The sequence below is a fragment of the Ammospiza caudacuta genome, chromosome 9 (assembly GCF_027887145.1).
Source record: "Ammospiza caudacuta isolate bAmmCau1 chromosome 9, bAmmCau1.pri, whole genome shotgun sequence".
NCBI classification, from domain to species: Eukaryota; Metazoa; Chordata; class Aves; order Passeriformes; family Passerellidae; genus Ammospiza; species Ammospiza caudacuta.
Window position 1 is genome coordinate 28,542,569 of NC_080601.1, and position 23,904 is coordinate 28,566,472.

General features: G+C 44.2%; 1 protein-coding gene across 3 annotated transcripts in view; it reads right to left on the reverse strand.

Annotated features, from left to right (window-relative positions):
* The window catches only part of LOC131561595 (VPS10 domain-containing receptor SorCS1), a 256,935-nt gene extending 233,768 nt beyond the window's left edge, over positions 1-23,167 (reverse strand). For 2 of the 3 annotated variants that reach the window (XM_058810942.1, XM_058810943.1), the window contains exon 1: positions 22,299-22,461. In XM_058810942.1, coding sequence (XP_058666925.1) covers positions 22,299-22,328 — 30 coding nt within the window. In that variant the 5' untranslated portion in view covers positions 22,329-22,461. Of the gene's footprint in view, positions 1-22,298 lie in introns of all 3 variants that reach the window. The other variant, XM_058810941.1, reaches the window with a different exon arrangement.
* Between the last annotated feature and the right edge of the window lie 737 nt (positions 23,168-23,904).

Genomic DNA, 23,904 nt, shown 5'->3' on the forward strand with positions numbered 1-23,904 from the left:
TCAAATACTTGAAAACTTGGGGAAAACTCAGAAACCATTTTTCACCACTCCAGGCAGCCATTCAGAAAGTTCAGTGAACACCACCAAACTCCTTCCCTGCATCCTCTCTTCCAGCCTCACAGATAAGAAAATAGGCTCTCACCAGTGCTTCCACTGCCCTGCTACTGCCAATAATAAGTTCAGTCAGTTAAGAATTACTTACATAGAACCAGGATCAATAAAGCTATAGTGTGGCAAAAGCAGTTCAGGCAGGTTTTGCAGGGGCATAACTAAGAGTGATGGGCTGAAATTAAGCAGAAGGAAAATTCTGGCTGAATAGCAAGAGAAATTTGCTTTGCTAATGGGTCAATCAATTAGACCAAGCACACAGCTCTCAAGGGAAGCATGCAGGGAAACCTGTCACTAGGATCACTGAAAACTGGAGCGAAGGAGCTCGGAGGTTGCCACTGCATAAGCAATTCTGCAGTTTGCATTTCAGGAGCACTGCAATTCCCTGTGGCCAATGGGATCAAGGCTGAAACTGCCCAGCTTACACCACCTCCCGAGGTGTAACAACCCTTTCACAGCTCTCTTTCTCCTTCTCTTGTATTTAACCCTCCCATACGCTCAGAATGGCATTCATCTAGCTAAGTAATTGAATTTTAGGGTCTTAATTATCTGAAATCTAGCTATCTTATATCTAGCTAGCACTGATAGAACAAGCTAGTGAAATAGGAATTTTTGATAGCAAGTACTGAGGTCTCTCCAACAGCTATCCAGAGAGTCAGAAATAATAATTGTCCAAGTCTTTGAAAGCTAAATTTTTACTGAGTTACCTGCTAGACCACAGCTTCTTAAAAACATCAACATTATTAGCTTTAATCATGTGAACGTGATATAAAAGACCTTTGCTTGTTTACCAAGCAGAACAGAGGATATAAAACAATGGGGCTTTTGTTTCTACTGTGCAAATACCACGGAGTGAAAATTAAAAGATTGTGCTGTGAGAACAGCAAATGGATAAACAAGATCTTAATATAATTACACTGAGAATTAAGGAAACATTTCTCAACAGAGACGTCAGAGACTTAAAGTACTCTCCAACAAATATGGTAGGGCAAACAATTTAGAAGCAGCAGTGTGCCAGATCTTGGTCTATCAGTGCAGGGCTACATGTTTCTCACAGCAGCACACATCAGATCTTTTTGATTTAAGAGACCATTACCTGCTCTGTTCTTGCAGTGTCATTCCTTAGCAACAGTGGGATTTGAGCCTTGGCCTGCCAGCATGGTGCTCCCATCAACAGTCCTTTGTGAAAACATGCTGTTGATTGATAACTGTAATGCTGAGCAACTGTTGTTTCTAGAACTTTGGTGTTGTGTTCATTCCAGAGGAGTGACAGAAGATGGAAGCTGCTATTCCCACTGTTTTGCCTTGATAAGCCAAGTTCACTTTTCCTCAAAAGCCTTTACCAGTTTCACACTTTTCATCCTTACTCACATGAGGAAAAGGGTGCTGCAAAGACTCAGGAAAGGTTTCAGGAACTTAACACTTACAGGGAAGAGATTAGAAAGCAGGAGTAGCACTGCTGGGGTGAGCCAGGATTCTCATTTATTGGAGGAGGAGCCAGGGAAGACCAAAGCTACAGGAACAGCACAAAAATTCAACAGGCAAGAGCACTCGAGAAACAGAGAGAGGTCCATAATACAGCAGAGTGAAAGTTAGGAGTTCAGTAGGCTCCAGATGTGCAAATTACCTGAAACACGTGACAGAGGACACTACTCTGGTCAGGAGTCAGTCATCACACCATGCTTGTCCTGAAACTACACCCCATCATGAATACTCTCCAACTTGGAGATGTGCCTTGAAGCCAGTCTTCTGCTAATAACAGTACATCCTCTGCTTTTTCTTCAAGTGATAGGAGTCTTCCTCGTCCTAAAAAGATCAAGAAGGTCGAATATCCCATTCTTCACCCAAATTTCTCAGACATGCTAGCCCAGATTGACTCTAGGCTCCAGACAGGCCTACCTCCTCAGCTGCAAATTGTTTCTCAGCTACTGCCCTTGTCCTATTGATGTGACAGAACCTGCCACAGCCAAGGTACCATTCTGACATTTGAATCTTTGTCTGCTTGCCCTCTTTTAAATCGTTCACTGCATTTCTTTAAGGTACATTTTGAAACAAGGCACAATCTCCCAAGCAGAGACTCCAGGCTGCTGTAAGTTAGAAGACAAGCAGGTTGCCTAGGCACATTCTCAGTGCATATTCAAACCTGTGAAGAAACCAGTATCTCCATTTCTCCAATAGATGGTGCTAATAATTTCTCTCTCAGATATTCATAAATAAAAAAGGTGAGTTTCTTCCGTGGCAATGCTGCAGTGAAAGTTGTGAAATGGGGCAGAGAAAGCAAAGCACAGAGTCCCAGAAGGACCCCTAGGGATTCCCATAATAAATGAGAATCCTGGCTCACCCCAGCAGTGCTACTCCTGCTTTCTAATCTCTTCCCTGTAAGTGTTAAGTTCCTGAAACCTTTCCTGAGTCTTTGCAGCACCCTTTTCCTCATGTGAGTAAGGATGAAAAGTGTGAAACTGGTAAAGGCTTTTGAGGAAAAGTGAACTTGGCTTATCAAGGCAAAACAGTGGGAATAGCAGCTTCCATCTTCTGTCACTCCTCTGGAATGAACACAACACCAAAGTTCTAGAAACAACAGTTGCTCAGCATTACAGTTATCAATCAACAGCATGTTTTCACAAAGGACTGTTGATGTTAAAACCACTTTCCGAATTTCCTTGTTTGTTTTTCCCCCAAATGCATAAACAAAGATCTGCTTAAATATCCCTCAAAGTGTTAGAAATCTACATCAGGGCTTGAGAATTGGGTAATTAAGAAAAAAATTCACTTCTGTAATTAGCACAAAAAAATATAAAAAGCGAGAAAACAGAATTTGCAAGTAGAATAAAATTACTGAGAATAATTAAAATTATTATTATATGAAATTATTGAGAATAATTGCAATGCTAAAAATTTCAGTTGTTTCAAGAGCTCTTAGGAAAACTATCACCTTGGCTGCATACAACCATCTTTTTTTTTATATTAGCACACCAGAGCTGTTGCATTTGTCCTACAGCTTCTCATCCTAGACTACACCATTATCCTACATTCTCTGTATAATTTGTCCCAACCTACATTCCCAAGTGTTTGTCCTAAAACCATAACATTTCTGCTGTATTTTCTCACTTTTGGCTTTGTCAGCCAAAAGGGCTACTCAGATGTTCCAGATCCCAAGCAGTGCTGAAGCAGATGATAAGGAAGAAAGACAGGGTCAAGTAATTTTTAAGCACTATGTAGTTTACTTGGCTGCACTGGTTTATGCAATAGGACTAGAAAGTAATGGGAGACTCAGGCATGGATGTGGTTTTAACAGCAGAAGTGCCATGGTCTGAAATTTAATGTTTTCTTCCAGGAAAAGTGAGAGCAGGAATCAGGCAGAAAACATCCCTGTGGAGCACAAAGCAAATGAAAACTGCATCCAGCCCAGCACACTCTCTGCAGGGGAAGCAGCACTCCCAGACAGCACCCAACAACGTGGCCAGAGCCTCTGCAGAAAACAGACAGCAAGGGAGCAAAAGGGGAGACCAAAGTCGCCCCTCTGCCTGAAACCTCAGGAAGGAGAAGTCTGGAGATTCACAGGCTGCAAATCTTCACTGCCCCACATGAATGTGCTGAGCACAAATATAGCAAAGGGGAAAAAGGAAGAACAGCAGACCCAGACAGGGCAAGTGCCTTGGTATAAATTGTACTCCTCATAACACAGCAATTTGGATTTGCACAGCTCAACAGCCCCAGGAGATCTTCCCCACCTAACTTTGGATTTTAAGAGGGTATCACAATCTCTGGAGAACCCAAGAACTTGTGGATTCCATGAGAGGCAAGGAAAGGATTTCTATGTTCACTCTACGATTCGAGGAACTGAACTGCTACAAGGCACAGGGATTCTCTGCTAAGCACAGGAACTCTGCAGGAGAGCACGTAACTGAGCCTCAGCTTAGAACCACAAGCACATGAACTATCCTGCCTCACTTCTGCCTACAATGCAGCTTTGCCAATAAGAAATACATCCATACCTGAGTGCAAAATCAGATGCAAATCCCTTGCTCTACAGAACTCTGAAATTAGCATGAGGGAAGAGAAGAATACTCTTGAGCGGCAAGTGAATAGAAATCAAGCTAATGTACAGCATATATTGCTGATTCTCTCATGCTTGAGTTTAAGCTCTGAAATATTAACCACAGTCATTATGGAAGGCTCTCTTTTGACAGTGTGTCTTATGGTTCATTTACCAAGAGAAAATGGGTGCAATTTTAGCCAGTGTTAAAATTAATCTGCTTTTATCAGAGAAAGGAAACTAATCCCACTTTACCAGCTCTTTTGCACTCTGAGAGGAGACCAACAGAGACAGAACTATTTAAATAACCAGGCTTCTTTGCTGAACCTGGGATGCTGTAGGTTTTCACTCATGTAGGTTAAAAAAAATTTCTCACTTGATTCAGACAAGCACAATTCCTACAAGGCAAAGTACAGTGCTGACTCTGATCTGTCTCAAATTGGGTGCCTACAAGACTTCTAATTTTTTTTTTCTTTGGGGAAGGTCAATTCTTAGAAGCCAGTTAAATCTGTTCTATTATCTCTTCTCAGATATCTGGGAAGAATAAAGGCAGCAGTAACAACCTGCTGTACACTCAGTATCATCCACACACAGTGCCCAGAGTCACAGGCAAGCAGCTTTATAAATCCTTTCACAATGAGTTCACCCAAACTTCTCTCTGAGCTCTTAAATTGCTCCTCCAGCCCTGCTTAAGGAAGAGACAAAATTTCAACTGTTGCGGGCCCCCAAGCCAGAAAAGGTTCCCTGGGGAAAGAGGAGAAAGACAGGAGAGCCATGAGGAGGCAGAGTTCTCACATAACCCTTCACAGCAGCATTTGAACTCACACTGCCTTCAGACACCAAGCAGATCCCTCCAGCTCCTGTCCTCTTTAGCTTCTTTCTGCATTCAAAAAGTATTTCTCAGTTCTGCTGTTAAACTTTAATCACTCACTCTCTAGGTTTACGTTCTCTACAGATTGTTTCTATTGACAGCAAATCCTAGGAGAATTATTATTTTTTATTAGTATTATTATTTCCCAGTAGAGCACACATGACAATAGCTCTCTAGATGCAGCAAACAGATATGAGGAAATGAATGGAAGCATAACTGCCTCATGTCTTTCATTTAAGACACGCTGAGTTTTAGTCCTTTTGTTCAGAAACAAATTTAACAAGAATTTAGGAGCTGTGTGTTGGGGCTGAAATAAATTAGGTGAATAGCAGGAGAGGGAAGCCTGCTATGACTTCAAAGTACAATCAACACAGTGATGGGACTTTGTGGAATAAGAAAACTAAGCCTGAATTTAATACAAAAGGCTCCATTGTTATCAAAGGTTCTGTACAAGCTCTAATGATAATTCAATTGCATTGTTCATTGGGGAGAAGGCAGATGAGGATCATTTAATGTTTTATAATTAGCAAAAATATTTCATCCTGCCAACAATTTATCTTCTGTGTGAGGGAAGAGGAGTGGTGTCAAAAGCAGGTTGCAGGTAGCTGTGGCTGTGTGGACAGACCCACATTCTGCTCAACGACACACCAGGGCAAACACTGTTAGGGGCAATGGATACCATCAACTGGAAAATTCCTGTCAAGATTTCCACATTGTTCTCCTCATGCTTCCCCTTTACATAATGGATGGGAATGATGGAACATTTTGTTTCTGATAAGGCTGAGCTGAGAAAAAGCACTTCTCCCACATACCTTAAAATATTGTTTTTCTATTCCAAAGTGAACACTTCCAATTAATTTAGAAAGTTAGGGGGATGCTGAAGTGGATTAAAAGGCAGGACAAGTTCCAAGCCCTGTCTTGAGCAAGACAGCACCCAACCTGAGGAGAATCACAAGGAAAGCTGGTATCTCAGCAGGAATGCAGCAGAAGATGCCATCCCATGCAGCTGCTATGCTTTAACCTTGCTAGAGTGACAGCTCCAGCACCTTCACCTTCTGGGAAGGCTCTGCCTGGCCTTTCCTTACACACAGGTTGGTGTTATCCTTTGTCCTGTGGCATCTACAGCAGGGCAAGGGGCAGCTGGGATGCCCTCCCATCATTCACCAAGAGCAGGGCCACCCTCACTGCTGCACTGCTCACACACCAGGACTGGATCTCACTCATAACCAGGGAGAGCCAAACACATCCTGGGTGAAACTGCCAAAGAGTGGTGGCTCTGAGGGCAGATTTCCTTTCATATCTCACAGCAAATCGTGCAGAAAATCCAAAAAGCCCTTTTGACCTCAAGGCACACATTTGAAAATCTTTCAAGTACAACTTTGAACAGCAGAGCAAGTTCTGCTCTACAGAGGGAACCATGCACCATGAAGACAGAAGGTCTCCTGCCAAAATACTGGCTAGAAAGAAGGTACTTGTGGGTTAATGTGGGTGTTGGCAGATCTTCACAAGAAGCAAGCCAAGCTGTGTTTCACTTTCACAAGTTAAAAAAGTTGGAATGAATGGGGGAAAGGAGGGGGAGGAACATTAAAAAAAAATCAATTGGAATGGGAGAAATCACCTCTGAAAGAAGCCAAGAGTCAGCCACTGATAAGTGCTGTTGTAATTTTTGGTCATCCCAGAGACTACCAGCTCCCTTGAGATGATAAGTGCAGGATATGAGGTGCTAGAGGCTGCCTCTTTATGCCTTTTATAACACATCAGCCTATTTTAAATCATTCCTTTGCCACCAGCTGCCAACACCAGCTTAAAAAAAAAAGAAGAAAACCCAACAAAGAAGCAATGCCATTGTGCAAGATTCTGCAGGGCAGGGATGCAAAAGCTTCAGCTGAAAAAAAATCTGAAGATTTTAAGTGGAACATCTCACACTAACCCAATTTAAAGAGTAGCAAACATCAGCCCACCTATAGTAACTGTCCACTTGAGAGCTCTTCATCCTGAAGTAGAAAATCCACTTAAAATGCATAAGCTGAGGTAAGGTAACCACAAGTACTTCAGGTAACCTTCTGCAAACCAAGAGTAGGTATGACACTGCTCCTCCTTAGCTCAACAGTGACAGCCCAGTGCACCTCTGAGTCTCAAACCCAAGCCAGGCTGGAAACATTGTGCTGTGATTGCATTGTCAGCCACAGGAGAGCTCTTTCCAAGGCTCAAAAGGAAAAAAATGCACTACTGGATTTCCCCACTCTGCACAGAGTGGTCCCTTATCCATATTAACTTTTATCACAAAAGATACAGGAGGGCCTAAAGGCTTTTGGCTTTCCCAACATCATCCTTCTGAAAAAAAAAAGCTGCATCTACAGACTTTTGTTGTCTCCAAGTATTTCACTTCTTTCTGAGCCCAGAGACAGCATCTCTCCTGCTGTAAGAGCTTGTACCTCTCCAAGTAGCAAGGCAATTTCCTGCCAAATTCAAGAAGGTAAACAAAATACATCTCTTCTGGCAAAATGTCTCCACACCAATTTGTGTAATTGCCCACGTCTCTGAAGAGGGCCTCGTGTGCATACAGCTCTGACTCTAAGCCTTGAAATACAATTATGCCAGATTCATCAGACACAACTGACTGGCTGGTTTCTGTCAAACCTCCACAGGTGGTGGCTAAGAAAGGGGACTCTCATTCAGACATGCTGAGAAAAAATAGTACAGTGTATGCAGGGAAAGTCACAGCATGGAAAACTAAAGGTAAATTCTTTCATCTATACCTCACCCTCCAGGAGCATCTCTGCCCATTGAGTACAAAATTTTGTCTAACAATGTTAATATCTGCCAGTGTGTTCCCTTATCACCTCCACCAAGCTCTTTTACCAAGACATAATCAGGCTTTTTTACTTTTATCCTACCTCTTATCCTCTGTCTGTGTCTTTTGTTACCAGCCAGTGCTTCTACATCACCTAAGTCCAAAATTCCCAATAGAAAAAAAAAAAACCTTATTCTTTCTCAAAAAGCTCATGCTTTTCTCTTTGCATCAATTCAGCTATCTGCATCTAAAAGAGTGAAATGTTCTTTTCCTTCTAGAGTGTCTTTTTAGCCAGTTCTGGAGCTTAAACCACTGTTAAAACCTATTATTCTAATTGTATTATCCCAATGCACAAACCTTGCCATCTCCCTAAGTTCCCCCTGCCTGCTCTTTCATTTCTCTAAGCTATACCCCAAAAACTTAGCTTTCTAACACAATCACATTATTCTGCTCCAACAGCATCTTCCATTTGCTGCCCCATCCCTGTATTTTCCAAGCAATATCTCAGCACACAATTTTCCAGCCTTATCCTCCCCCAGTTTTACTAGGTCTTCTGTCATTCTCCACTTCACAAACAGAAAGGTTTCCTACCTGGTTAGAACACATTTCTCCCCCAGCACTGGTTCTTCAGTGGTAGAAAACATTTCAGACCACAGTGGGTTTTCTTTCAATTGAAATAACTCAACATCAGCTTTTCAAAGCTTACCAACAACCATAGCTCAGTTTCTCTGCTAGGGGAAACTCTTCCTCAACAGGGTACTTATAGCTTCACAAACTTCTACAAAGACTCTAAACTCTACATTTATCCCTCATATCCCTTCCTGGAAGTTAATCACTCCTTCCACCTGAGAAGGCAGGAAATTGCAGACAGATGGATCCCTTTCAAGGGCCTGTTGACACCCTGAGAGCTTCCCTCATCTTCCTACAAATTGCCTTCTTCTGCTTCTCCCCATACCCTAAAATCAATGCTCATCTCCTGTGTTGTGCCCATCTGTATCTTCTTCATCGTTCTTTTTTTTCCCTTTCAGAAGTTAATTGTCTAAGTCACAAAAAATTTTACTTGGCTGAATGGATTGATGGCAAAATCAATGGATCTGTAAAACCCCTGTTTCTGCTGCTCCTGTTCAAACATTTAAAGCAGCAGAAACATCCACCCTACCTCATCCCTGAGTGGGGCCACTGCAATAGGGTTACCTGACTCCTACATAAAGCACTCCAGAGCATTCCTTGGCACACCTTCTGCACTGAGGCATCTGCATCTGCCTCCCAGACCATGGCTGGGCTGGAACATTTCTTTAAACCAGGAATCAAACATTTGTCTTTAAAGGATTTCAGTGCTTGAAAGAGAAACATCGTACATCAATGGCAATTAACAGGGAGGAGACAGCTCCTTGTTCCACACCAAACGCTGTCAGTGATTAACACCTTCAGGAGGCTCCTGCTTGAGTGGAAATTGCGCACCTTGGGATCTCTGCTGTCAATCTGCTCAGCAGGGGAAGGGGTCAGAACGCTGAAAAAACAGTATTTGGGCTTTCAAAAATGTTTCTCTTGCAATTCATTCTCCCCGTGAGTTTCCGTTCTAGTTAACAAGTGGTGAAGCTGCCACACTCCTGATTTCCCACAGAGCTGTCCTCAGTAAAAGCTAAGACAGTTTCAGGAACAAAAAGCAATATCTGATATTCAAGTTCCCTTCACCGTAACTTTATAGCAGCCAATAAAGATCATCTCATGGCAAAATATTGCCAAGATTAATTTTAAAACCACCTTCCTAGCTACATTCTCCATCTGAATGTGTCAGGAGCCAGCATTTCTGTTCTGAGGAAGTCAGACAGGCTAATGCTTGGTTTCAGTCCCAAGAGGGAAAGGCAAGATCATTAAATTTCCCATGAGTATCAGTAAATATTTTTCACCTGATAGTCAATAACCCCAAAGCATTTCCTCTCTATAATGTCAGAACATCAAAGATTAATTTCAAACACTTATAGAAATGTGGCTCTGGACACTTCAATGATTATCAGTGATAAAATCCCCATAATTGGTTCTGAAAGGAAAACATTTGAGCCTTTGAGACTACCCTCTGACTTGCCTCCCTGCAGCCCTTCAGTGCCCAAAGAACTTCAGCAAAAATCCTATGGTGATGCTCTCCATGCATCTGAGGAGACTCAGCAAAGAGGAGAAAGATGGAGCCCAAATCACTCCAGGACAGAAAAAATAGAGTTTTTAACACACAGGGCCCATTACCAGAAGTGAGGGTCAAAGAGGACAGAGGAACAAGGCACTTTTACACTTTTTTATATTTGGTGTGAAATATGTGTCCACCATGCTGTCATTGTCTTGGTGCCAAAGCAAGTCAATTGACAAGGTTCCCATCACAGCCTTTGACACTTTCAGAATGCAGACAATTTTGGTTGATATTTTAGTGTAGAAAATGTCACTGAAAATGACATACCTCCAAGAAATTTTCTGATTTTGACTAACTGTATTTTCTAACTGAAAATTCTTCTGACAACTTTCTTCCCCCTGACAACTTTCTTTCCCCAAGTGGCTCTAATATTAATATTTAATGAGTTATGTGTCTCAGTGGTGTTTTCAATTTACTGACGTCATCTGTCCTATGTAAACTCAACACAGAGGGTGAATATTTAAGACTATGTGTCATCCTTCTTCTTCTGTCCTTATTGCAATACTGCATTCATTCCCCATCCTTCATTATACCATGTATTGCTACAATGAAATATTTTCATCTCCTAGCAGCTGCTACTGCATAATGTATTTCTAGATCATCTGAGTAGCTTGTTAGGAGGAAAATTTACTAATGAGTTAAAATTTAATTTGTCTTGTGTCATCCCAGTTCAGACATCAACCACACAATGCCATATATTTAAGCAGAAGCCCAAAATTACAGACATCTTTTCTCTTCTTTGAACTCTCTCCAGCAACCATCTCCACATATGTCCTTATTTAAACAAAATGATCTCTATATGAAGGATTAAGTGCAGGTTTCCTGAGTAACATTTTTTAATGAGATGCTGATTCTTTTGTACAATATTCTCTGCTCCTCATAAAACTTCTCAAAGTATTTCTTTCCCCTACTTGCTCATAAAGGTTTGTTTCACACCAAAATTCACCTTGCCAAATGCAAGATTTCTCAGAAATTACTCTTTCTGCCTGTCCTTTCAATACCTCAGTGTCAGAAAGGAATAGAGATGGATTCTTCTTCTGCTTGCCTCAAAGCAGTTCTTGGCTTAGATGAATTCTGATTTATGTGAGTGGAAAAGGCACAGACTCCACATTTCTCCTCAACTACTTCATCCTGAGAGGGTGCCAGATGCAATGGAGATAGGAGATATGGGAAGGATAGAGAAAGGCAGGCAATGAAATTTTCTTCTCTTTGTGTGTGCATTTCTCTTTCAGTCTGACAGGAACACTGGTGATCTCTTAACTCTTTTTGGAAGGACCTTTGGAAACTAGTTTGGGGTTTGTTTCCTTATTTCACTTCAAAGCCATCCCTCAGATGCCTCACTGATAAGCCTGCCTTAAGAACTGAATAGGACTGAAGAAAATTGGTGCTGCTGTACCCAGGACAGACACTGACAGCAATTTAAAAAGGACATGCACAGCCATCAAAACACAGGCAGATAATCCAGAGCACAAACATTTCCTGGAAATACTTGTTACACTTAACATCACCTTATAAGTTCTAGGAAACATCAGAATCTCTTTGGTTAACTCTGCTTTAAGAGAAATGTGATGTTCATTTGCACTACAGCAGTATTTCACCTGCACTGTTTGCCGTGGTGAAAACACAGGTGCAATAAAACTGCCAAGGCAGAGCAGCTTCCCAAGGAGGGCTGGAAGGGAGCAACACCCAAACAGGACAGAACAGCAGCACAAAGCAATTCTACATGGGACAAAACTAAAAGGAGAGCTTGAGAAGCAAGTGGAAAGCACCAGAAACATTCATTTTCTCTCTGAATCCATGCACAGATCAGGCAAACCATCAGTATGAGCATTAATTGCTTCACTGCATTCTGTGTGTATCTATACCTTGTGTACAGACAAACTTTTCCACTGCAATGACAGCCTGCATCCTTGTGCCTGCACTTGTGCAGCTGGCAGGCAGGAAGGGATGTGGCAGGTGGCCATAGCAGCAGCACCACCCTCATGCTGAAGGCTCCAGGTGCTCCCCTCTGGAAGGAGTGTAATTCCTGCTGCCCGTGCAGCCCCCTGCTGCCAGCACCTGCAGGATCCCTTTAATTGCTGCCCAAGGAGCTCCTGTTTGACAGCATCAGCACAGGCTGCCCTGGCTCACAGGCTGACCTGCTCATCATGACACTTATTAGGGTTATGTTCACCCTCCATTAATACAGAAACATTTGCCTTCCCAGCCCTTCTGCATCAAGGGAAAGCATCAGTGCTGTCACACCTACACACAGGTGTGTGTGGCTCTCTCCTCGTGTGTTTACTGTTTATCCTTTTTTTTTTTTTTCAGGAATCACACTCAGAACGTGTTGCTGTCTGAGCTGTCACTGCCTGTCACATTACAATGAGATCTCTGCTTTCAGAAGCCAGTTCAGGTTGTTTAATCATCACTCCCCTCCAAGCTGCCCATCACAGGGCGGTCGCCAGGCAACAGCGTCAACAGACAGGGCTGTGGGTGGCTGATGAGGAGGAGGAGGAGGATGCAGCACACATTGGCAGGGAGGAAGAGCTCACGTTCCCATGGGAGAGGGAGCTGTGGGAGCTGCTGAGCCTCCCTCTATCTGATGGGATCCCAGCCTGCAGCATCATCAAAGTAACAGGGATTTCAGCCATTGCTGAACCCAGTGTTTGGGGGGGAAAAAAGGATGCCAGGAGCCTGGTGCAAGGCACAGGAGTGCAGAGCTGGGTCTCCTCAGCTCTCGTAGGGGTCTGTGGTCCAACTCCCTCCATCACAGGCAGGAGAGCAGGGCCCTGCTATCATACCCCGGCCACAGCCATGGGCACAGACTGGGATATCAGACAGCTGAAATCAACCACGTTCACTCCTTTAACAACTTTAAAATTTTGGAGTGGATGACAAGTTTCTGGAGAAAAAAGAAAGATCACATGACATCTTACAAAAGTTGAAAATAAAATTGAAGGCAACACCAAACTGGAAGCTTTTTGTCCAAAAGATAAGCTGGAGAATATTTTTGTTTATTTTTGTTGTTTTCAAGGATACACAATTAAACAGTCATTTGTTATTGAAACAAGCACACAGATCTGCATCAAAGCATCCTTCAGTTACAATAGCCTAAATATTTACTACTAAACTTCAACAGCTCATCTGCAGTAACACAAGGTCACTGGATCCAGGCTGAGTCCAGATCTATGTAGGCCAGATCTATTCTCTTCTCATCTCATCTCATCTCATCTCTAGCCCAGGCTCTGTCACTCTCAGTATACTGAGGGGATGTGTGGAAACATGAACACTAATGAAGTGGAGAAGGTGTAGTGCAGTCCCTCCCCATGGTTCAATCCTCAGCCAGAGTAACATCTCAGGGAATAATCACTCCCCAGACTTCTCTAACACGGTGGCATTTCACCAAGGACCTGTGCATATTGAAATTAGGTTTAATGTATCTCCTGCTTTGCTGCTGTGTCTCTCAATAAGGTGTTTAACCTGTCCTATTAAAAAAATTATAAACTATTCTAAAGTTTCTATCAAAGTAAGATCTCACTTTTATTTGCAGATAACCATTTCCAAAATTTGATTTTATATGATTCCAATAATGATTAATTTAAAGACTTTATCTTTCATCTACAGGAATGTATTTTTTTCTTGCAAAAGTGAATTGAAAGCAATGGAAAGCAAACTAATTTTCTATATCATGTTCATTGGCATACAGAGCTTGATTTTCAGCATAAGTATTCTTTTTACATCAGAAAAATATAATTACACTTACCTATAAGTAAATACTTAATAAGGTCCTCAAATACTCATTTGAATAGTCAATGGAACCCACTTTTCCTACGTTTGTTTTCAGAGAATATTCGGTGAAAGATACTGGCACAATTTTTGACCAAGACAGGGCACATTAGGCTGTTTCTAAAGATTTAAACTGACCCAGTGACACACACAGAAAGGGAGCATATGACCTCTTTCATCTACTGAGATTATACTTTGTAGTTGAAAGAAAGATTTTCCAGGCAAAGTCCAAATGATTCAACGGTGTCCATTTCCACATTAGTGAGGAATTTCTCAGTGCCTTCTGAATTAGGAACTTTATGATTACTTCACCCCTCCCATAAAAAAGTGCACCTGAGAAAATCTCATATTGAGCAGGGAAAATTTATGTAGATAAAAGCATGCCTACATGTGTTATATAAAATATTTTCCTTGAATTATTTTTTCCCCCACCTTAAATTTAGTGGGGGAGGTGAGAATGGGGGGAAAAAGAGAAACAGTTGAGAAATGACATGGGATATCTCTTTTGGATTACCTATATAGCCTGAGACTTTTCTAAGGAGCTTTTCACTTCCTCCTGAAGAAGTGCATGAAAATTATCTGCAAGAGCTCATGGCACTGATGTCCTTACACAATCACCAGCAAAGGTGACCTGAACCTCATACAATTGGGATGTGTACACTGACACTGGGCTGGGACATGGTGGTGTAAAACATCAAAAGCTTCCCATTTGTACGCAAACAGCTTCCTCCCCAAAAGCCCAGATGAGATGAGGGGTTATCTCCGGGGTTTTCCCAACAGGACAAGAGGAATCACAAGGTCCATGACTCCCCTGACCTTCCTGCCCCTGCAGAAGCAGTTCTGCCCCAAACACGGCATGGGGAGAGGCCCTGTCCTGGTGTGGGCTGCTCCCGCTGGAGATGCTTGGCATTGAGATGCTGGAAGAGCTGCAACTTCCCTCCTTCTTCCATCCAAATCTCCACCTGTTTCCTCAATCTCCTGCTCCCCACTCACCCCCATCAGGGGCACCTGGGCACAGCTGCCCTGGGCTTGTGCCCGCCGTGGCAGCTCCAGCAGCCGGCGTGCAGCCACAAGAGAACGCTCCTCCACTGAGGGACTCGATGGGAGGTTAAATTAAGTTCTTACAGACCCTCTAAAAGGAAGGAATTACATTTTAGGACATATCCTAAAATATCCTGTTCCTTCTGAAAGTACTTTTATGTTCCCCAAGGAGAGAAAGTACAGTACTAAGTAAAACTGTTATTGTGTTACCAGCGCTGAGAATTAGGGATTAAGGGCTCTTACATTAACTGTTGTTTGATTTAAGATACAGCCAAAAAAAATTCCAAGTGGCACAAAAATCATTTTACTGCATCAACTTTTATATGCATTTAAAATTCCAAAATAATTACTTTATCACCCAGTGCTGCCATTTGAATTGGAATCAAGGCCCATTTTCATTTAACACAGAAATGTCAATTAGAGCTCTGGGAGTCATTGATTTTTTGGTTTGCTGGCCAGGTATAAAAAAATAATTGAGGAAAAAAAGCACCTTGTGTCAGTCTTAATTTTTTTTCCTCCTTGGAAATGTAAACCTGAATGCAGCTTTGCATCTGGATGAACAGGATCTAGTACACAGAGCTTTTAAGATAACAGCAGTTACCTAAATATAGGTAAAACCAGTTTGAGATGCAGTGAAATTCCCATACCTGGACATCAGGTAGGACACAGTTCCCACAGGATGCCCTTACTCTGTGGAGCAGCAGTCAGAGGTAATGCCATCTCAGGTGTCCAGCACACTGAATCAAGGTTTTTGTATCACTGTATCATTTCAAAATGCAGGATATAAGAATTGGAAATCCATTCCAAAAATGCTGCCTGATTCAAAACAAAAAAATGTTGCATTTAAACTTTCACGACTTGGGCTTGTTGAGGGCTATTTCTCAGGAGCCTTGGAATCAAAGGAAAATCAATGTGAACCTACAAAATGCTCTGGCCAAGCTACAAGAGCATTTTCCAGAGAAAGAAGTCTTTAATGGGGCAGTTTGGTTCCCCTGGCTGGAGCTCTGCACAACATATTCACTCTGTATTCACTCTGACATGGTATGAAAGGCCCAGAGGATGTGAGACTGTCCAAGGCCAGTGCTGACCTTGCAGCCCTTCCCATGTAAAGCTGTGTCACAGCTGAATGGGTGCCTAACCCCTCCAGAATGAATTAAGGACTTCTGACCTCCTGGCTTCCCCCTCTGGACTGACTTCACCATGGTCTCCAGGTTAGGGAAATACAAACGTCGTATCTGAAGCCAGGAGGAAAGGGAGAAACCCATTTTCTATTATAAAGTAGAGTATTAGGAAGATTGAAAGCCATAACCCGATTGCTTTACACAGTTTATAGCCTCTCGATATTGCATGAATGCCGGCTGCAACTGTCAGAGCTCTTCCATTATTCTCCTTAATCTCCCCTTGTGATGGGATTTGCATATCCCACCTGTCAGAGGCAGAAGCTCCTCACCATCTCCCTAACTCTTTCACAGAGACCAGCATCACACAATGACAAGCCTTTCTTCCAGTCCTCACAGATTCTCTTTCACTTACTGCTTTCTCTCAGAGCACAGCTCTTATTAACAATTTCCCATGTATCCTATTTCATATTCTGTATATGAAAAGCCTATGTTTTATCCAGTCAGGAACTATATCTAGAGATGGATTGCAACACAGAAGAAAGAAATACTATGCCTGTTGAGTGTTGAGTCCTTTTTTTGAAAAATCAAACACACACACAAGAAAATAAATACAAAAAAAATCCTCAAGACCTCTGGTTAAAGGAATAAAGTCCTACTCAGTTACAGGAAATTTAAAGGTTTCATATCTAGATTGGATGTGAAGTATTTTATTATCCAACAGTACTAAATATAATAAAGACAAAAATTTGAAACAAGGGACTTTTAGCAATATTTTAATTTGATTTTTTTTTCTGGTTTAAATTCCCATATTTGTTTCCTCACATTTTATTCAGCCCTTCCAAAATATATTCTCAGTAGCTCTAGCAAGAGATTAGCCTGAAACAGTCTCAGCATCCGGTGCATTATACTCTTAATACTATTATATATTCTTGTAATTTGTACATAATACAGACTCCATCTCACTGAATTATACTAATGCCAACATCCTCCTTGCATGAATCTTTTCTGGCAGCTGTTTTCAGCACCCTAGGAATCAATCTCAATACGAAGCAACTGACACTGGGGTCATTTCTCACTGTGGGTCTCACTGAGCATCTGGCTCTGGGCTCCACATCCACACTCATTACCTTAAAATTCCTCCTCTATAATGATTCAATTGTCATGGGCTGTCACAGCATCAGGCAACAAAATGCTGGTCACTCATGGGATGATGCTGGCACCCCTGAGAGTTTTACTTTGGAGACACAGCTCTGCCAACAAGAGAAAGGCAGAGGCTATCAACTATATCCTCTTGCATGAACATGACATTTGGGCAAAGGCTCCAAGTGAAATTTGAGAAAAACCATTGTGATTATGGTCCCCAATTTTGGACTGAACAGAACACTGGCAATTTAAGGTACTTTAGGGCCATGCCTTTACTGCCTCACTTGCAAAAAGCAATATATTTGTTATCATCTTCATTCATCAAAAGCAAAAATCAGATTCAAATTCAAGTTCTTGGAAACCTGACTCCTAGAAATTCAGAGTTCACTGTCCAAAACCTGTTGTACAAGCAGATACAAAAAGAAGAATGCTTGCCTGATTTAGCAGATTTAGATCTAAAGCTGTTTAAACCAGAGGCTGAAAGGGAATATCATCACTGCCTGTAAAATAATTCCAGGGAATGTAAGTGCCAGGGAGGGAAAATAACTTCAATTAAAAGGAATGCATACAAATGAAAAAAAAAATTAATCTAAATTGCCCAATGGCGACATTAGAACAGAAATCAGAGTAGTTTCCAACAGTCAGAAAAAAGGCTTGGAACAGCTACCCAAAAAGGAAGAAGGAAATAGAAGGGTGAAGAATAGAAGGATGTACATGTAGATGTTTTAGTTTGATCAGTCATGGCTGTTGGATGCAGTACTATGTGCCATTCTTGAAATTCCTCATTTTTACAAAGTGGGTTTGAACACTTAAGCTGAAAACCCAACAAGAGTTTATTCACAATTGCTTTGTCCAGGACGAAACACAGTGCATTGGAATTACATAGGTGCATCATTATTCTGCCTTACCTGTGCCCACTTTGTCCTGTCAGTAACATTAAGTACCACCTTGAAAGCAACACCTAATGCAGTTTCATCTTGCTAAAAGCTCTCCCATAAGAGACCTAACTCTTCCCCTGCTGTCTGTTATAATCACCTGACAAGAGCAATGATGACCTTGCAGGCTTCATCCTGCACTGGACCCTTCAGCTGTATCAATTTCTGCTGCAGATGGACTACAAAACCTGTCTGGCCATGATTGTTTTGAGACACCTTTGTGTCTCCATCAGTCTGACGAGGATCTGCTGCTGTGGAGGACCTATGAAAGCTCAGCATTGTCTTTCCCACCATGTTAATCACAGAAGCTTGAACCAGCTGTTTAAAGGTATCATGCTCAGGTAAGAGCAAATGCCCAGGTACAAGGCCAAGTAAATGCTCAAATTCTCTGCCACACAATTTGAGATCTACACCAACATCCAGCCAAGGAAAGCACTTTGTGCAGCGCAAGGCAACAGTAAACTGCTATGATAATAACTGACTGTGAAACCCATGCTGCTTTCTTTCACAGCACCTCTTTATAGCACCAGCTGTGGCACCAAGGCACTCACTCAATCTCCTTTACCTCTCAACCTCCTCCAATTTTTTTTTTTCTTTCTCCAGAATACTTTCAAATTAACAGATAAGGCACTGATCTTGCTCCAAGCCAGCTTAGGACAGAAGCAATCTTCATTTTTTGTAAGCCCTGCAAAGCATCTCTATCCCAAAAGCTCATTATGGACATCACCTAGAGATTTGCTTCTCTCCATTAATGCCAGGTCTCTCTTTTAGCTCCACACATAAATCTCTGCTAGCTCTTTTCCCCTAGTCTATAGCATGGCATTAAGGGACTCCAAACCTACAGTGTCAGGACACACTGCATCAGCAACACACTTGGGATCTCCATGAGCTAGGAAACCTGCCAAATTCCACACCGTTGATGACATTTCTCAGTGGTGCAATAAGGCAGGAGATCTCACTTGTGTATCTTGCAGAAGAGATTTGACAAAGATTTCAGGTCACATGAACTTTTACTCCAGTTTTATAGGGGCCAGTGGAAAGATGCTCAGGATCTATCAATGCAGGTAAGTACTGCCAGGACCCCTTTACAGATTCAACAGTCTAGGCTCTTATTATATTGTCAAAATTATTTCAGGCAAGGTGCTGGCTTGGGCCAGTTAACACCTCCTTGGACCATCCCAGCCAGTCCAGCACTCAAAGATTTTTTCAGCACCCAATTTTGCAGCAGCCACTCTTCTCTGTCTTGCAGATTGAAAGAGCTCAGGATTGTGGAGATGCAGGACAGCTTTGTGTGCCCTCACTCACCTGCACTGGAGTCAGAAAAGCCTGAGGCCCCCCTTGTATTTTAACATAACACTGGATACACTCCTGATTTCATCCTCATCAATCATTTGACAAGCCAGTCTTGCTACACCTATGCTCTCCTCTGGGGAACTCCTGCTGCCTCCATCAGTGAAACAAGGTATAGAGGAGAGATTAGAGAATTTGTGAACTGTGTCACAGATGAGCAGAGCATGCTCCCAGTGTCTGGATGTAAATGTGGATCTGGAGAGCAAGCTGTCCAGGGAGTACCTAAAATAATTGATGATCCAAAATAAGCACTGATCTAAAACAATTTATGTTGATGGAGTTAAACCTGGACAACTTGTACTATAATTTATTATTCTTACTGTACTTGTGGCTTAGCATAGAGTGAATTCAGAGCAAAATGCCATCAGTTCAGTGGTGCACGCACTCAATATAAAATCACAGCCAAGCCTGAGAGAAGCTGCAAATGCCCAGAAGAATCCCATACAGAATTCAGGAGTTCTTTCTCCTGCACAGCAGCATTGCAATTATATCCACACCACTACCAAAATAAGGATACAGGAAACCACAGTGAGGCTGACAAGATAAGGTACACTGCAATACAAAAAACTTGATGGGGACAATGCTTTAATTTTCCAGTTTTTCCACCTAAGAGGATTTCAAATATTTTGAGATTTATTTTTGTTTTTCCTGTCCTCACAGAGATACTGCAAACTACGATCTTCTTCACACTGCTCCTCTGTCTGGCAAAGGCAAAAGTTGTTTGACAGCAGCACTTCCAGAGCAGACAGGAATGAAAACGAGCAGAGGTGTGTTGCATCCCTGTGCCACGGCATGGAAACTCCAGCAGGAAGCCAGCAGCTGCTGCTGTTGGAGTGCAGGGCACGGGGCTTACACACCATCCTCACAAGCAGCACACTGGGACCCTCTGCAACTTCCAGGCAGGCAAAACTACATATTCTGTGCCCTAAAGGAAGCATTTCACCCCAAGCCCATCCCACTCCCAACTCCAGCACTGATGGAACCCAGAACCTCCACACAGTGACAATGGGTCGGTGCCACTTTGGGCTCCCTCTGAACACACACCATTGCTTCAGCTGGACAAGCCTGCTGTGCATCCAAGTGCTGCTGGGACCCAGCTTCAGTCTGTGTTGTGAGGGGGCTGCAAGCATAACACAAAACAGAACAGCACTGCCAGGGCCCCCACAGTGAAGGGGGGAGCAAAATATCCCTGTACACAATGCAACCTGCAGCTCTTTGGGAAGGACAGTCACAAAATATTTCCCCCTGAAAACATCTGTACACCAACACACTCAGAAAGTAAATCAGTCCCTGACAACAGCAGCCTACACTACTACTACCACAGTGGGCAGAAACACATACACAAATATATGTGTACCTAAACAGATATATAACAATAGATGTGTCTTGGAAAATGTACAGGTGAAACATAATGACAGTGATAGAGCAAAGAAACTGCTGCCTGCTGGATGGCTTTTTATATCAGAATCTTTTTTCTTTAGCAAATGGGTCACTTGAAACCAGTGTCAGTCTCAATTCAATTTGTATGAAGAGACCTGACTTCCTACAAAGCAGCTTCTGTTCACACAACTATTTAAGAATAGTCTAGCTGAGTTGTGAAGAAAGGAGAAAGTCCTTCAAAATGGAAATGACATCTATTCCCTTGTCAATTAATTGATTAAAAACTTCCTGATGAGACCATAAAACCATGTCCCAATTAACTAGGGCTGAACCCCACAGTGAAGTCCTTACAACATCCGCTGCAATTTAAATTGAGTAGCTCAGTACAATCTACACCAAAAGGAATTCATAATGACTAGACTGTAATTTCAAAATGTTATCAGTCTCCTAGTACTGAAAGCTGAGAGGGAGGCCAAAGATTTCTGCCAAGCAGCCAGAAACCTTCTGGCATTACAGCTGCAGACACCTTAGAGGAGAGCCTGAGTCCCTGTTTCTCCTGGGAACTTGCACAGGCAGCAGTCACAGAGTGGTGGCATCCCCTTCTCTCTCATTAGCATTCTGCTTGGTGTCCCTAAGAGGCAAAGTTGGAGAGTCCGGACAGACAGATCCCTCCACTTCTGCTGCTCCACAAGCAGGGTTAAGGGCAGGCAGAGAGCACTCCAAGCAATTTACCCTTGCCTTCCCTGGACCTCAGCCCCAGCCCAGGTACCACGGCAGCAGAGGCTGGAGGGTTACAGTGCCCAAGTTAACCTGGGAACTTTGATGTCGTGACTATGGCTCCAGCCTGGAAATCAGTTGCCTACTTCTCTGGCCAGTTTTGTTCTGCTTGGCTCAAGTCAGAGCTGTTCTGATGCTATTCCTAAGACACATGCAGGTTATGAGGAAGAAACAAAACTCTCCTGTTTAACACCTTGGTGGCAAGAGGCAAAAAGCAGCTTTATCCCCTACACAGAGACACCTTGGAGGCAAAGTCCTGAAGCCCTCCAGCATCTCTGCATCAGCAGGGCCTGGGGATGAGCCCTTGGGCTTACGTGGGCCCCCACAGCCGGCAGGAGGAGAAGCAGCAGCAGAGGGGCTTTCCCTGGGCAGCCTTCCAGCTGAGCCTGCCCGTGAGGGTTACCCTGGGGAGAAGCTGGATGCGAAGGAGCATCCATCCCCCTGAGCAGACCCTTCCCGTGCCGCGGGCGTGGGCAGCGCTGGATCCCGCTCCGCTCCGGGGCGGGGGACACGGGGGCCGGGAGGGGGATGCGCTCAGCGGGCGGGCGGGCAGCGGAAACTTTTCCTACTCCACAAGAATGGCCCTTTTGAAACCCTTCTGCCCCACTGCACACTGCTAAGCGAAGCCAATCCCCGGCGCCCGGAGGCGCAAAATCCCCTTCGAAGAAGAAAAACCCAGCACCCCCCACCCCCGGTTACACACGCACGGGGGAGCGGGGAGGGAAGAAAAAGAAAGGGAGAGGGGGGAAATAAGGGAAGCACAGAGGAGCCGCCCCCTCCCGCGGTACTCACGCTGCTGTTGTGGCCGGACCAGTGCACCATGGCCTGGTTGTGCGCCGAGTCTCCGGCCAGGGCGAAGGTGGTGCTGGCCAGCCGCAGCTCCTCCAGCCCGAAGCGGGCGGCGCCGCCGTCCCCCGGCTCCCGCCCCGCGGCGCCGCCCGGCCCCGGCCCCGCCGAGCCCCGCGGGCTGCGGCCCCAGCGCCGCCGTGCCGAGCCCGGCCCGGGGCCGCCCGGCCTGGGGGGGCCCTGGAGCGCTCGGTCCTCGGCCGGAGCCGCCGCTGCCGCTCGGGGACGGCGCTCCCCGGCCACTTTCTCTGGCTCCCTCGGCACTCGCCATGTCTCCCAGCCGCTGAATTGCATCTCCGCGGGAGCAGGGGCGAGGGTCGCCTGCAGCCCGGCATCCTCCGTGCCGACCTCTTGCCCCCTCTCACCTCCCTTCTCCCCGAGGAAGCTCCTTTGCTCCTTTTCTCTTCTGTCGGTCCTCAAGTGCATCAGTAATCCCTGCTGCGGCTGCTGCTGCGGCTGCACCTGGGAACGGCAGGATCTGCAAGTTATTTCTGCGCCGGTAAAGCCATAAGTGAAGAGGAAAAGCCATGTCCAGTACAGGAGAGCAACGTGCCAGGCTGGGTACCAGGCAGCAACTTTTTCCATCGCTGCCGACTGCTGATGAGTGCGAGGGAGAAGGAGCAAGAAGGAGAGGGCAGAGCGAGGGAGCCGGGCGCTGCCGATTCCGCCGCCGTGGAGTAAACACGGCGAGAACTCCACGTAAAGTTTCAGACTCTTCTGTGCTAGATGCAGCCGAGGGGTAGAGGAGATTACTTTCTTCCCACCTCTTTTTCCCCCCCCTCTTGCTTCCTTTATCTTCTTTTGCACTTTTTCCTTTCGCGTCTTTTTCCCTTCTCTTCTTTCTTTTCTTTTCTTTTTTTTTTTTTTTTTTTTTTTTTTTTTCCCCAAGACTGGTGTTGCTGATGAGGCTTGTGATGGAAGGCAAAGCCACAACCACACGGGGGAGGAGCTGATTTGAAATCAGAGAGAGAGGGAGAGAGAGAGGAGCGAATCCTGGCTGGTGATTTCTCCCGGCTGCCTCTGTGGAAGTCTCAGCTCGCTCCTCTCCCGCTCGCTCTCTCTCTGCCCCCTCTCCCTTCGCCGCTTGTGCATCACACTCCTCCCGCAGCCAGGCCGCCCCGTGTGCCGGGAGTGGCTGCTTACTCACTCCCCCTCTCTCGCACACGCTCCAACGACGGACTTACCCCAACTTTCAAATTCGTGTCATCCCATCCCTTCCTCCCCTGCGCTTCCCGTCAGCTCAAACCCCTAAAGCCGGCTCCGCAGCATACTGAAACCTCCGCACAGCGACGGGAAGCAGATGTGCAAAGTGAAGGAACAGTACATGCGTGTGTGTATATAGTCTTCCCAGAGGAAATGTTTTAAATCGAATAATTAAGTGCCCTTGAAGGTCTGAGCAGGCTCTGAAATAACCCTTTCTTTCTCCCCCTCCCGTGATTTGTGTAAGTGCACTGGAGTAGCTCAGAATAGGCACCTGTGCTTGCTTTTACAGAGGGAAAGTTGCATTTCTGCCCTCTGTTCCCTCCCCCGCTTATGCTTCACTGTACTGTCG